This window comes from Xyrauchen texanus, chromosome 5 (assembly GCF_025860055.1).
Source record: "Xyrauchen texanus isolate HMW12.3.18 chromosome 5, RBS_HiC_50CHRs, whole genome shotgun sequence".
NCBI lineage: Eukaryota > Metazoa > Chordata > Actinopteri > Cypriniformes > Catostomidae > Xyrauchen > Xyrauchen texanus.
In genome coordinates, this window is record NC_068280.1 from 6,342,798 (window position 1) to 6,358,933 (window position 16,136).

Sequence of the window (16,136 nt, forward strand, 5' to 3'; positions counted from 1 at the left end):
AAATGTCCTGGGTGATAAACATATGAATATCGTAGCGCTGGAAAGAATCGTCTCTTTATGGTCTTGCTCTCCCCTGTAATCCCCCGAACTCCTCCCCTTCGTTCGTGGAGAGCTTCATTTGATCAAATCCTTCAACTTGGAGCGCTTCGCTGAATCGCACTTTTCCCACAACATCTCAACTGTGGTTGCGCGGCAACTTATACGAGGACTTCTTCTCCCTCCATCAATAACTAACGTAAAATAGACCAGACGGACTGTATCCTGATAGTATCCGCGATGGAGAGCGGGATCAGATATCCCCGGGTTAATGTCAGTGCGTTCTGCACCCCGCTTGTGGTTCTACTATTGCTCGCTTGGGTTCCGGTGACCAAAACAGTGATAACTTGTAGGTCATGTCAGCTGCTGGATAAGTGGAGTGGTCGGGAATTACTGGTGAGGATGAACGGCTGTGTTCAATCTGCAACAGGGTCTGTGGGTAAAGTTAGTGACAAAAATGGAGACGGGTCAATGGCGCTGTTTAATTCGGCTGGTGCTGAAACTGGGGAGCGCGGCTGCAGCGCCAGTGGGAAACAATCTAACCACTCTGTGCGAAAACGGAATACCGACAAGGCAGCCGGTGGCAAAATGCCATCTGATAATAAATGGGTGTCATTGCGCAGTAATGGCAACGTTTCCAACCCCGAACGGTCGGGTTCTGCCCCTGTAGATCTTAAGCATCGAGTTCGTAGAAGCGCCCAGGGACCCGTTATGGCACCCAGCTCGCCCCAGGGTGAGCGCTTGCAGCCGGCTTTGGGGAACGGCACCGTGCGCACAGCGCGTCGAGTCCCGCGCTCTGAGTTGAGGTGGAACAGGGAAGAGCGGAGAACTGCCACATCGCGGCAGGAAGAGTTGAAACTTACCAGCTCTACCTTTGCACTGACTGGGGATTCCGCTCACAACCAAGCCATGGTGCACTGGTCCGGCCAAAACAGCAGCGTAAGTGGAAAAAGCATGCGCTTAATTTATTAAATCTGTGAAAACACCCACTGAGATTAAAGTATTGCTTGAAAAATCACCGTCATACTCTGGTCTGTCTAAATTCGTGTGTGTCTAAGTGTGTTGTAAGGCTGTGTCTGTGGTGCGTGCGCACGTCCTGTGTGTGTGTGCGCTCAGAGCGCGCCACCACAGAGACGAACAGATGTCCATTGCTGATGAAGTGATTGCGTGATATGCAACTTGACGGCAGTTTTGCAACTGGCTTGGTCTGTTATTTGATTCACCCTAGATAATGAAAGATACTTTACTACGAAATCCAAGAGTTGGAACACACACATATGGTTGTTTTTCGTGATCACCAGCAGCGTTTCACGCTTTTGAATGCAAATATTTTGGGGATGCACGGGTGATGTTTTAATTTGTTGTGTGAAACAAATATAAGGAGGGAAGACCTTTTAGCAGAGATATGTTTGGAGGATTTTGGTGAATAACAAAATGAAAACTTAGTGCATTATGTAATATGCATCCCAAAAAATGCCCAGCTTTATTTGTCTAAAACACATTTATGGCAGCATATGTTGTTGTATTCCGTCATTCTTTCAATCCTCCCTTCCTTCTCTAACGTTTTTTCGTCCGTCCGTCCTTCCTTCTTTTCTTTCTTTCTTTCTTCCATCCTTCCTTCCTTGCTTGACATTTTTACTTCCTTTCTTCCCATCCTTCCTTCCTTCCTTCCTGTTTTCTTTTCCTTTCTTCCTTCCTTCCCATTTTTACTTCCATTCTTCCCATCCTTCCTTCCTTCATTCCTTCCCTCCTGTTTATCCTTCCTTCCTTCCTTCCTTCCTTCCTTCCTTCCTTCCTTCCTTCCTCCCTCCCTTCCTTCCCATTTTTACTTCCTTTCTTCCCATCCTTCCTGTTTTCTTTTCCTTTCTTCCTACCTTCCTTCCCATTTTTACTCCCTTTCTTCCCATCCTTCCTTCCCTCCTGTTTTTCCTTCCTTCCTTCCTTCTATTCCTTCCCATTTTTACTTCCTTCCCATTTTTACTTCCTTTCTTTCTGTTCCTCCTTCCTTCCTGTTTTCTTCTTTATTTCCATTCTTCCTTCCCATTTACCTTCCTTCCTTCATTCATTCATTCCTTCTTTTTCTTTCTACATTTTGTGATCATTTACTAATGATTGCTTTGCAAAGGCAATTATATTGAGTATTTTCAGAGTTCTCCTGTCTAATATTTCACATCAAAATAACTACATGTCTGCAAGATTTCAGATGGCTTAATCCCTGTTATATTTCCGTCCCTTGCCTGTCAGTGCAGATGATTTCAAGCCTTCAGGAAAAATCTGGGGGCATTTACTAATTCAAACACCATACACGCTAACACACCATATTTATATGAGAGATGACAGTCAAACACAGAAAACTTTTAGGGTAGATACAGGAAGAGAGAAATCTCACTGGAAGAACATGATTAGAAAACCGGCTGCCATTATCATAACCCTTAATTGAAAGTCCCTTGTGTTGAGCATATGTATAGCATTGGCACACACAATACATACAAATAATAAGGGATGTAAAAGTACTTGAGTAATTATACTTCATTACTATACTTAAGTATTATAATTTTTTTGGGGGTATATACTTTTCTCAAGTGCAATTTAAACGGAATAATTGTACTTTTACTTAATCACATTTTCAACGAAAAAATAGTTATTTTTATTCCTTACAATTTAATTTAGACTTGAACAGTACTCGTTACATTCTTGCAGATCATTTTCTTCTGTCTTACCTTAACACTAACAAACCAATCGAATTGCACTGATGCCCAGTTTAAGTTAAATGTTATTTAGTCTGCCAATTAGATCTGTTTTACCATGTAATTGGCCACAATATGGTCCTTGGTTATTGAGAAGTGATGTTACGTCTCATCAATTACCACAAATAATTATGCAATTAAACAATAAACATGTAACAAAATATAATATATGCAATATAGTATATACAGTATTTATTGGTTAAATACATAGATTTTTCAGTTTTAAAAATCCAAATTGTGACAAATGATGAAAAATGAATAAAATATCATTAGAAAAATGTATTTTCCTTTAGTTAGTAAGGATTCATACAAGATGAAAGTGTCTCCTTTGTATCCCACTAACCAAGGACATTTTCAAAAATTCGCCATCAAATCTGTTTTTATTCATGCAGTTACTTTTACTTTTTTTAATACTTAAGTACAATTTAATTTGGTAATTTTTTAACTTTCATTCAAGTAGCTTCTGACTTTTAATTGAGTAAAATTTTCAATCAGTATCCATACTTCACTCAAGTAGACTTTTTGAGTACTTTTCACACCCCCTGCAAATAATACATAACAAAAATTACAGTAAAAAAGGAAAAGGTAGAAATTGTGTGCCTTATTTTTTCATCTCAAAGTCTCAATGTCCTCCTTTGTAGTTTCCAGACTGATCATGCTGATCAAAAGTGTTCAAAAGAATTCAGCTGAAATCATTCTTTTCAAACTGAAATTCAAATCACTGCCCCTAGTGGGTGAAGTTGGAATTGTTATTGAATGTATGGGCACATGTGAGCTTCAGTTTCCAGGTGAAATGTCAACAGAAGCAAACCAAAAGCAAGTTGTATTTTTAGTTTTAAATAATGTAATACAGTCAACAGGAATGCATATTTTATTAAATCTACCCCCTAAAATGTACCGTCAGTGGAGTAAAAATGTAACTTTAGAGCGAAAATGCAATCTCCGTATCATGCTCACCGAATTTGCTTGTGTAACGCACTACCAACCGCACTGCAGTAAAGTTGATTACGGTTAAATTTATGCAAAAATGTCCGGTTGATTTCAGGGTACATGAACTTTAGGCAGATGCATGACGATTTCCTGGGTGATCATGTTGTAGTGTCACACCTGTGCATTCTAGAAAAACACTTAAAAAGCACAGCTGGCATTTTATGGGTTAACTCTGGAGGGATAATTGTATAAAGCCTGCAAAACTGACATAAAAACCAGACGTCGCCACTTTAAATGTGTTTTTGTTTACTGACTGTTCAATTAAGGTGATTATTTTGCCTCAAAGTTTTTGTCAGAAAGCAGAGGAAGAGAATCAAACATTTTGTCGCCAATTAGTGAGAAATTAGTCACCAAAAGTTCCAGAGAATCCTGTAGAAATATGCAACCAGCACCAGTTGTCATAAGTGACACAGTCTCCTGCTAATGCGGCTAACTTGCTAAAATCTACTTCTGCCATTTCAGCAGAATGTATGTAAGAGGGAAGATGAATATGTCTAAACATATAACACTTTGATACTAAATGACTCCTAAAATGGTATTAATTGGATGGTATTAAAACATATTGTGCAGTCAACACTGTCTCTTTGAACCAAGCTTGAACATCATCAGACACTTTGCTAGATATGGAAAGCACCATTACATTTACATTTATGCATTTGGCAGACGCTTTTATCCAAAGCGACTTACAGTGCAATTATTACAGGGACAATCCCCCCAGAACAACCTGGAGTTAAGTGCCTTGCTCAAGGGCACAATGGTGGTGGCCGTGGGGATCGAACCAGCAACCTTCTGATTAACAGCCCTGTGCTTTTAGCCACTATGCCACCACCACTCCATTACTAGTTCTTAGTTATTTCAAGTTCCCACATTTAAGTTTCATGCAGGGTTGTTACTACATCTATAAGTGCTTGTTTTTGTTTTTTTTTTTAAAGCATTTGCTCATAACTTTGACCAATAGTTTATTTTTAGTTATTAGACTATTATTATTTAGTGACGTTGAGGTGCTTTAACATCTAACTAAAACACTATTTCTTTATGTGCATTACGTTTGTGGGTGGACAGCTGAAGGCCAACAATTGTTATTTTTTCTGATATGAATGGTAGCTCTGCCACAAGCATTTGGCAAGCAATGTAAATGAAGACAAATATGACTGAAAATGCCTTTGCTAGACAAAAAGAATAGCCACCACAAAAAAAAAATTCTCAGGATAATTCTAATTTTTTTTTTCCCAGACCTCCGAAAGGACACGCCTGTTGAAACAAACAACTCTCATTTGTAACTGCATCCTGAAATATTCAATACCAGGTCACTTTTTAGTAATTTAAAATAGAATAGTCCCCTGTGTGAAAGAACAAACTAGCAATATGGCACAAAGACCTATTGCTAGCATTACAAACCAGTTGCATTAGCCAATAAGTGAGTTAACTGCACAATATCATAGACATTCAATGGAATCTGATGGAGAAGAGCATTGTAAGTTGGCATATATTAATATATCATTATATATTTGGCATATATTTAAGAGATAATTCAGGTATCTGGACCAAACAGTGATGTATAGTCCCAACAAGGCTTGCCAAATACGGTGTTCTGCGCGGGCAAATTGCTTTCCTTATGGGCCTTCTCATGGTCAATAATTTCTTAAAGAAAATATCTGGCACAATCAAAGCAAACTGTCATTTGTAGTGAAGTTAACTCTTACCTCAAAGCACAATGATGTCAGTATTGGGTAGTAACTAAAATGACCCTCGCTATGTTTTTAAGGAGTGTCAGCAGTAGCTCATCTGCTTTCAAAACAGCTCTCAGTAGCTTTTCCATTAATGAGCTACTTTGTCCAACAAAGAGCCGTGGCGTGTAGAGTGACGCACACAACTTTACAGCCAAGCATGCTTTGGAAATATTCAAAGGCATCTCTGAAATTTAGCATTGAGAAGTCTGAGTGGATCGTTTGGATTTGTGTGGAAAGTTCATGTAAATGAACCAGTTCAAAAATTGGTTCACTGATTTATGTAACTCCCTGTGCAGAAGTCCCTGCAAGACATTGTAATGAAATTATTAGTTTAAAGCAATAGTTCACTTTACTGACTTTTATCATTAAACCCTCAAGCCATCCCAGATGTGTATGACTTCATTTCTTCTGCAGAACACAAGCACAGATCTTTAGAAGAATAACTCAGCTCTGTAGGTCCATACAATGTGAATGGTGGCCAAAACTGTGAAGCTCCAAAAAGCACATAAGGGCAGAATAAAAGTAATCTAAAGGACTACAGTGGTTTAATCAATGTCCTCTGAAGTGATCTAATTAATTTTGGGTGAGAACAGACAAAATATAAGTCCCTTTTCACGATACATCATGCCATTGCAGTCAGTGCAAGTGAATGGTGACCAAAACCTTGAAGCTCCAATAAGCACATCAACGCAACATAAATGCAACATAAAAAGCTTTTCCTAATGCTTGATGCATGCACAGAGTGCTAAATGGTGCTAGGAAGTGTAATCGAGCTTGAAACCATGATCACCAAGGAGACTGCAGGTGTCAAGATTTATAGTGAAAAAGGAGTTACATTTTGGTCTGCTCTGAGTCCAAAATTGATTGGACCCCTACAGAAGACATGGATTAAACCACTGGGGTTTTATGCATTACTTGTATGTTGCGTTGATGGCGCTTCAAAGTTTTGGTCACCATTCACTTGCATTGTGTGGACCCACAGCGCTGAGATATTCTTCTAAAAGTCTTTGTTTGATTCACACAGCACAGGCCAATTGTAAAATGTGAAGTGTGTTTGAGATACAGTTACAGTTTATTCCCTCAGGTCAGTGTGACTTCATTTCCTCTTCAGCGCCATCTCTTGTTCCACAATACAGGCAAGAAGCAATATATTTCTGAGATATTAGATTCAATTTCAGTTTAACAGTTTAATTCAAGTTTATTAATCTGACCAACTGTAACATAAGATGGCATGTAGTCACGTTGATCACACATTATTCTTTGACTCATAAAGACCCAAATGCACACACACTTTAACCCAGTCTTAAATGTGAAACACGCAGAAATGTGATCCACATTTGGCTTTCAACAAGTGAATATTTCTTGATGTAGTATGTTTACAAAATGTCCAAAAGACTGGCATTTTTGCAAGAGCGGTGAGATAATTTGCATCCTCTAATACAGTTCAGTAATTAACGGAGATGCAACTGTCATTGCTGTTATTCGTGGTTAATAAGATACCAAAATGTGGGTGTTAAAGCATGTTCTTATATAAATGTTAATTAACACAATGAGAGTTGACTAAACTTAAAAGAGAGCAAGACAGACTGCAAGAACAAGTCACACAGAATAATAGAAAAAGGTGTGACATATCACTGTGTGAAGACAACACACTGAAGTTGTGTCCTCCCATGCAGTTACTCAGTTTGACAGGGGTGAAGACAAGCAGGACTAAAAGCTTGTCAGGGAGTTTCCATCGAGGGGCTTTTCTCCAAGGAAGCAAGGGAGGCAGTGGCTCCTAAAAATTAATATAAAAATAAAAAAGAAATATTATGAAGTATGAGATCAAATAGAGTAAAAAAATCATATTTTTTTTCCGTCTAAATAACCCTGTCCAACAGTGACCCAAGTGTATAAAGTTTCTGATGGAGACAGCATTGTCTTTTCCTTGTCTCAATCTCGTATGACTTTCTTTCTCCCGTGGAACAAAAACAGATATTTTAATGAAGATTTCAAGCTCAGTTACACTTCCTAGCACCATCTTTTGGACAGTTATCAATCAAAACTGATTGGATCACATCAGAAGACTTGAACTTCATCTGAATATCCATACTCCTCTAATCTATAGTATGCCAAAAGCAGCATGCCAATGGAGTAGTAAGTCCATATCCACAGTATTCATGAACCAGTAAGTATGTAAGTAATATTCAGATGACCTACTATTTCTGGCGAGATTTTGAAGCGCAGATCGACTGGACATGTAACGATCCCATAATCCCTCGGGAGATGAGGAGACGTAACTTTCAAAACACTGAATTTAAATGAACGCCGGTGAATCGCGAGTTGTTCTCAACTATAAGTGCTATATATATATATATATACCAAGATAATTGTTTCTTGTGCTTAAATGGTGCTTGTTTAAAAAACGTCATATACTCGGGTCACGAGATGATGCCAACGTCCCGGGTTGAAGTATATCCAAAATATATACATACTACTCTAATACCTAAAAGAATGTACTGCTTTGCTGGCAGATAAGTGCATCCTTCATCAAATATAGTACATACTGTGACAGTACGCAGTTTCGTATGCAGTGATGGATTACCTTTATGCTGCCTTTATCTCCTTTTTGGAATTGTAAAATTTGGTCACTATTCACTTGCATTGTATGGACAAACAGGCATCATATATCCATTCAAATATCTTTGTTTATGTTCCGTGGAAGAAAGAAAGTCATACACTTTTGAGACAACATTAGAGAATGATCATTTTGGGGTGCACTATTCCTTTAAGAGAAGTTAGAAGCTTTGAAAATCGCATCTCGAGACCTTTGCAGTCATGCTTCATCCAGCTGTCAAAAATGCATCCTGTGTGACTGACAATTATTTTGAGGATGCGCTACCTTTGAAGCTGCTGACACGGCTTGTAATAACACAAAGTTACATGTATTTCAAGCTTGAATCAGAAAATCCATAGTTTTATTGTGGGATTTATGAACTGATCAGGGGGCATAATAATTGCAATTTTGAATGCGTTATTTTTTATCAAATTATATGAACTTAACACTTAATAGTGTGGTAATATAAAGAAACAAAATTATAATGTTATTGGTTGAGTTTGTAATGTAAAGATGTAAAAGTGTTCCTTATGCCTTTAACCCAAAAACTGTGTAAACATTCAATTTAAATGAAACATGAATTTACACTGGACAACAAAAACACAAATGCCAAGTGTAGACTTTCTTTGCCTACTCATTTCAAAAGTCCATGACACGCCACTGGTGACCACATCCCAGAATGCAGTGAGGAAACACCCATCTCATGGCTGATCAGCCATAGACAAACTGCTGTGTGTATATCTGTGGTGCAAATGGAATCCCAAGCAACCTGTAACCCTCAATAGTGAAAAATCCAATTACTTTTTTTTTTTTTTTCAGTTGAGGAAAGTAGTGCTGAAAGAGATGTCTGAGATGACAGTTTGGGATAATTTTAGCATGAAAGAAAATGGCATGACTAAACTTGTGGTGCAGCACTACTCTACTGAAGGGGTGGAAAGAGTTCTTAAAAATCATACTCAAGTAGAAGTTCTGTTACTTCCCAAAACATTGAGTGTGTGTAGAGTAAAAGTAGCTGTCCTAAAAACTACTCAAGTAAGAGTAAAATAGTAGCTCATTTAAAAGTACTCATGAGTATTGAGAACTGAGTTGCAAAACCTAGGCATGGGAAAAGTTGTTTGGTACAGGGGCTACATCACGCTTAAAAAGGAATAATTCACCCCAAAAGGAAAATTCTCTCATCATGCACTCACCCTTATGTCATTCTGGATGTGTATGACATTCTTTCATACAAATTAAGATTTTTTGAGGAATATCTCCACTCCTTTGTTCCACACAATGAACGTGAATCGGTGCTAAAATATTGAAGCTCCACAAATCACATAAATCAGCATAAAAGTAGCCTTATTCATGTGCCACCAGAGGATTAATCCAAGTCGATATGATAGATGTGGTGAGAAACAATATTTAATTCCTCTTTTACTAATTATCCTGCCTGATCAGTCAATCTCCACTTTAACTTTCACTTTCTTTTTGTGTTTTTGGTAATTCACATTCTTCATGCATTTAGCCACCTACTGGTAAGAGAGTAGAATTTCTAGTTGACACTTAATAGAGACTTAAATATTGATCTTGAGTTGTATGTATTACTTTTATGCTGCTTTTATCTGCTTTTTGGAGCATCACCATTTTTGCACCCCTTCACTTACATTGAATGGACATACAGAGCTGAAATATTCTTCTAAAAATCTTGTGTTCTGAAGAAAGAAAGTCATAGACAGATGGCATGATAAAATAATGATAAATGATAAAATAATGATTTTATCAGAGTAAATGATAAAATAATTTTCATTTGTGTCTATTATTATTTTAAGTAGCACATGGGGGGCCACATTGTCCTCCTTTTGAGATACAATATTCAACAATGATTTAGTTCTTGTATCTTTTAAGCCCAGAAATAGCTTTGTTCTTATTCTAAAGCATGATGCACAATTTACTGAAGTTTGTGACCGGTGGAATGTTCTGCTGAAGTACTGATCTGCAAATGTTGATACTTTTCTATCTTTATAAAGGCTAAGCATAATTATAATTTTTTCTAATTTCCTGGTAATTTATTATACATATGAACACACTCTCTACATCAGGGGTCAGTATTATTAAACAATTTACAATATTTCAATAATATTATTATTAAAAATACCACTGTTTTATTCTATTACATTACTACTTCTAAAGGTACTCAAGTTATTCAGCCGAATGTTGTGAGTGGTTTTCTCATTTCCTTGTTAATAGCATTTTTAAGACAGCCTATAGACAGCCATAAACGACTATGTTTACATTCATGCCTCACCAAGACGGGCATTGGCGGAATTATAAATTGTATTTGATCATTTAGGCGCGCATTAGCGCACAAACGTTAGCCGCCTGTCAATCAAACAACACGCATATACAGAAGTCAATTTTTTATATTTCATCTAGCTCAACCAACCAGTGGTGCTCTTGCTATCGCGATTTATGTAATGAACACCCCTGTTCTAGATTGAAAACATAGACTAAATATATAAAACTATAAAACTAAATTATTTTATTGTCCAGCCCTATTGATAACATTGCACTAATCTCTCACAGCAGCCTAATAATCTCAGTGATAGATAGTTAAATTACAGGCTACATTATAGACACACAGAATCTAGTAAGCAGAAATATTAAATTTACCTCAATATGTTTCTTCAAATTAGAGGCAGGATTAATGCTGATATCTGGCTTGAGCAAGTTAAACTCAAATTACACGATCATGCAGCTGTAAACTATGATGTTCAGCTGTAAACTATGCTTGAGGCATTCTCCACATCCATAACAGATGGCACCAGATCTGCAGCTGCTGTTCAAGTTGTATACGTGTGATTTGATTTGACAGGAGTCGTGAGAATCTCCCTGGTCAATCATGTTGATAGATAAAAATAAAATCAGGACAGGGAAATAGCGAACACAGATGGTGGGAAAATAGCGCAGATAAAGTAGTTACAGCACTTAAAATATGATCAAGTAGAAGTAAAATTATACAATTTTAAAAAGTAAAATTCTTGGGAAAAAGTAGTTAATTACAGTAACGTGAGTATTTGTAATTTGTTACTTTGCACCCCTGCTCTACTGAGATTACAACATCGGAATAAAAGTAATTATTGCTCTTGCCAGGAATACTTGCAATGATTATTGCCTCTTATCTTTCCTGAAGAGCAAAGCAATTCAGTGATACTGACATATGTTGTAATTCAATGCAGACTAAATGGCAGTTAAGGGATCAATCTACATTAATGCCTGCTAATAAAATCAAATGAAGAATGTGATAATTAACATTAATAATTATTTACTGTACAAAGCTCAGAATGAAATGCTAATTTCATTTTCATTAGACAACGTACTTAACAATTAACACAGCACAAGGGTTGATATATTCAGTTAATCATGTAAAACAAACAATGCTTCCTGTCAGTCCTTAGAAGAGGCCTGAAAAACTATACATAGAGTATTTGGATAGAGCAGTCAATTTGATGGTTTCTTCAGACGAACCTCTGCCCATCTTTTCCCTTTTATTTTGACATTAAATGTGATCTGTGTGCAGCCCTGGCTAGGACACTGCCGCATGCGAGCATGTTAATAAAATAAAAAAGATTGAGGTATGGTGCATGCCAGTATTTGGCTTGGCCCATCTGTGTGAGACATCTTTGAAAAGACACATCGGAGATGGATGAAGACATCTGGATTCACCTGGCGCATCTGCTTGTGTCCAAACATGTTTACTTCACTTCCCTCAGGAGCGCTAAAAGACTGAAATCCGCTTAGCTGTAGCTTTGATCAAGCACTTCGATGTGTCACTGCGCTCTGGTGCTTCATGGCCGTTTATCTCCTTTACCAGTCATTTATATACAATCACAAACAAATTACCAATTCAAATTATTCCAACATGGCTTAAGCGCCCCATTCATCAACCTTTTATAAACATGTTATTACCATCTAAACAGACAATTTTTAGTACAAGCACTTGTAAGTAGGCATTTCTTCAACTACAGGAACTTTTATGTCTCAGTGATTTATTTTTAATAAAATGAACAGATTTCAACTTTCTCCCTTGTTATAAAAAACTGTCTTCAATTTGCTACTTTCAAAAATTTTACAAAAAATTGTAATCAGACTACTTTACTGATTACTTCATTGAAATAGCATTAATAATACTTTCCTTTTAAGTTACTTTCAAAAACTTTTTTTTAATAAAATAGTTTGTTTATCCGCCAACAAATTCAGAATAATGCCTATATTAAATCCTTGTTCATACAACGCAAACAGATAATTTTCAATTCATATTTGAAATGTAGTGTGCATAGTGCTGGGTATATTACTTATGAATGGTAATCTGATACTGATTACAAATTACATTACTAAAATTTTAGTGAGTAACGCAATCTCTTGGATTTCATTTTGATGGTAATCTAATTTGATTGCTTTAGGATTTCTTTTGGATTACTTCTGAACTAATATTTATTTATTTAATGTCACATGCATTGGAGTTGGATAATCTATACCACTTTGACATAATATTGAAACATAAGAAAGCTTGCTTAATGGTTACAATATGAGAATGTATATATGTTTTGTTTTGTGTGCAACACCCCCACCACCATTCTTAAACACTAAAATATTTTTTTTCTCTGTAAAAAGTACTTTACTTGATATAACATATAAAACACATGATGTGTGAAGAAAACCTGTGAAAAATGTGTGATGTCTGAAAAAAGATTATAAAAAAAATCAAGGTAAATATCACTTTTTTTTGTGTCATCAAGCTGTAACTTTGTCAGATAATGCAAAGTGTGAAAATATTATTTGTGTGCATTTACAGAAATTGTTAGCTATGATATGAGCCTTAATAAGACTAAAGTTTTTATTTAAATAAATCAATGCAATTTGAAAGGACATTCGACCAATGTCATTTCCACCACAGAATGATATTAAACAAATTACATACAGTAACTTAAAATCTCATGTAAAAGACATTTGTTGGGCGGTTGAGAAAAAGGGACAACAATGAGAGAATTCTCCTGTGATGCATGTTTGTCCAGTTTTGGGAATTGTTAGTAGACAAAGTAAACATATTATTATTATTCTTTATTATTTTTACTGATCTAAAAGTGACCATAATTGTACTTCATTTGTTCTCTATATTCTGTACTAGGTAAAGTTGCTTAATAGATGATTTAATCTAACAAGGTTTTTCATTTTATATCTTCTCTGCTCTTGAAGTTTATAATCTTGTTGTTGTTGGGAAGGTTATGTTTTGAAATTACTCCGTGCTGCTGGTAAGTGATGATAGGTGTGTGTGATATCTGTATCCATCCCTCTCCTCTTTCATCTCTCTTTCCATCAGCTTTCATTTCCACTGTCCTGATATTTTTGTAAATGAAACCATGGGGCCAGGGAATAAAGATGGCACTTTCTGACCTGTTTTCTCTCTCTCTTTGCTGGTATGTAATTTATATGTAAAGCAGCATGGGAAGTGCAGGTGGAAGGATGATGAATTGATTAAGCACTAAACCACAACAGTCCGCAGATCATTAGCGATCAGGCCGTTTCGATTGGTCAAAGAGATCAGGGGTAATTGATTTATCCACACACCCATGGGCCAATTCACTATCGGGGGAAAGGTGAAGTTAGGGTGTTGTGGGAGGGCGATATTTGTAGTCATTCGCTTGCATTCTGACCAGATTTTTGTCTAGATGGGCCAGACAAGAGAAAAGCAAGCCGCAGTCACGGTTAAGCAATTTCTGTTTTGTCTGTGCCACAGGTTTGTATACCTAAAGAAATTGAGAACATCTACTCCAAATAATACAGATGTTGGGGAGACCAGGGGAGTGTTATAACACATTTTGGTTCAACATTTGTAACTGAGTGTTTTTATTTTTTTTATGTTTTGTGTTACGTGTCTCAAACTTTCTGGTTTCAATACAAGTTAAGCAAAATCATCAGCATTTGTGGCATAATGTTAATGTGGCATTAAGATACTTATTTGATGAATTAATCAATAAATGAATCTGATCATATTTCTTAGAGAAGTAAATAGTCATTTTTATTGTATTACTTTTTAATTAGTCCTTCCAGGGTTGTTACGCTAACAGAAAACACGGACATTGTTGTGCACAAATGAATGCACAACATTCTATTGTACATACATTTAATGTGGCAATCAAATGTACTTGTTCAAAACTTGTTCGTAGTGTTAAAAACACCCCCAGGCAAGATTTTCTAGTACTTTTTACATGTAAGTGAAAAGATTAGGTTGATTTTTTTAACAACATAACCGGCTGATTAAGATTCTACAAGTTTTTCAATTAACATCCATAAACGTAATTGCAAATCAAACTATAAACAAGACATGAAATAGTATTTTTGTCCTATAAATCCATTATAATTTTACTCAGAGTCAAACAACTTAAATTTGCACCTCAGGAGGGTGGTTGTCACGTATGATTGTGATACCACCCCTGTTGGTAGTTTTTGATTGATTTATAAACTGGTTAAACTGATCACCTCACCATACTTTACCCTACTGTTCACAAAGTTACACAGCACATCATAGCTTTTATGGAGAGTATTATGGAGCGAAATATCATACTGTATGAATCACTTTACTGTACTTACATTTTTGCTTACAACATTTTTACAACTTTTTGTACATCACAACATTTACCTGTGAAACACTAGAGGTGCTAAAACAACAGTGAAGTTTATTCACTTCCACACAAATTACAAATAAAATGGTTCATTAACATTTACTTTCCATCCTGTTAAGTTGTACTTAACAACTACATTCATATTCATGTACATTTTTCATTTCACAATTGCCTTTTATGACATTATCGGTTAGGTTTAGGTTTAATATTGAAGTTTTTGAATGGAATTTTATTTGTGTAGTCATAATTTACCTTTAGAAGTTATATTTCTGTGATGTTTAAGGAGGTAACATGGATAGAAAGTGTTCTACAACAATGTCTACATAAGGATTCCTATGTTCAGTAAATTACCCTTATGTTGCATGTACTGCCATGATAAAACTGTAAATTCAAGTTACACATGAGACTTGTTTGCAGGTGGCACACTAAGGACAAAATCTTTTTTAAATGTGAAGAAATTTAGAATTTTGACAGTGAGAGATTATTAACTGTTATTATTTTATCAAAAATTATTAATTTAATTAAGCAATTAATTAATACAATATGTTAAATATACATTAAATATAAATTATATTTTGGATTGATTATTATAGTTAAATAAATAATAATAACAAAAAAAGTCTAGAATGTCAGTCTTTTTTAATTAATGGAAACCATTGCTTTATAGACATTGGTTTATCGCACCACCATTGTTGAAATGAAAACGGAAATACCTTGTGAATGATCATAATTTGATTTGTTAGCCCTACTGAAAAACAACAACAACAAGAGCAAATCAATGGTGGCATTATTGCATGTTTCAATTGCTGTAACAATCATATTAATCTATCAAGGATTACAGAACTAGCGTATCATACCGTAAGCCCATGTAATCCTTTTTTCCACCACAGGTCTTCTGTTTAGCAAATATCATTAAAAGTTGCCTCATTTGTCAAATTTGCATTCCAATTTGATTTTGTGTGAACTTGAGCTGCGTAATCACATTGGGACACGCCCTTAGTGTCACGTGGTATGAAGTCTTTCATTACAAAGCCAAACATTACAAGGGTCCAAAGGGGACAGCTGCGCTTTTCGAGGCTTGCAATTTCTCACCACGAGGTGTTATCCCCTCTTGTTCCAGTTCTATGGCCTCCAGATTTGGAGATCCCTGTACGGGAGCCATTTGAGATTTTGGCATTGTGTCTGAGAAGTTTGGAGTGTAAACTGTCTCCAGTTTACATTCTGTCATTTCACCAGTGTCTAGCGATATTGAGAGTGGGAAGCGTTCTCCCTGCAAGAAAGTTTTTGGGGCTCATGATCGCTGCTTCCACTGTCATTCCTCTGGTTATGTTGCATGCAAGACATTTTCAGTGCTGAATGAACTGCACAAAGGGAC

At 36.2% G+C, this 16,136-nt stretch overlaps 1 protein-coding gene across 1 annotated transcript in view; it reads left to right on the forward strand.

Annotated features, from left to right (window-relative positions):
- The first annotated feature begins 276 nt into the window (after positions 1 to 276).
- Positions 277 to 16,136, forward strand: part of LOC127643906 (VPS10 domain-containing receptor SorCS1-like) — a 254,439-nt gene continuing 238,579 nt past the window's right edge. Inside the window, exon 1 of the mRNA XM_052126846.1 lies at positions 277 to 975. Within this exon, the coding sequence (XP_051982806.1) occupies positions 277 to 975 (699 nt within the window). The remainder of the gene's footprint in view (positions 976 to 16,136) is intronic.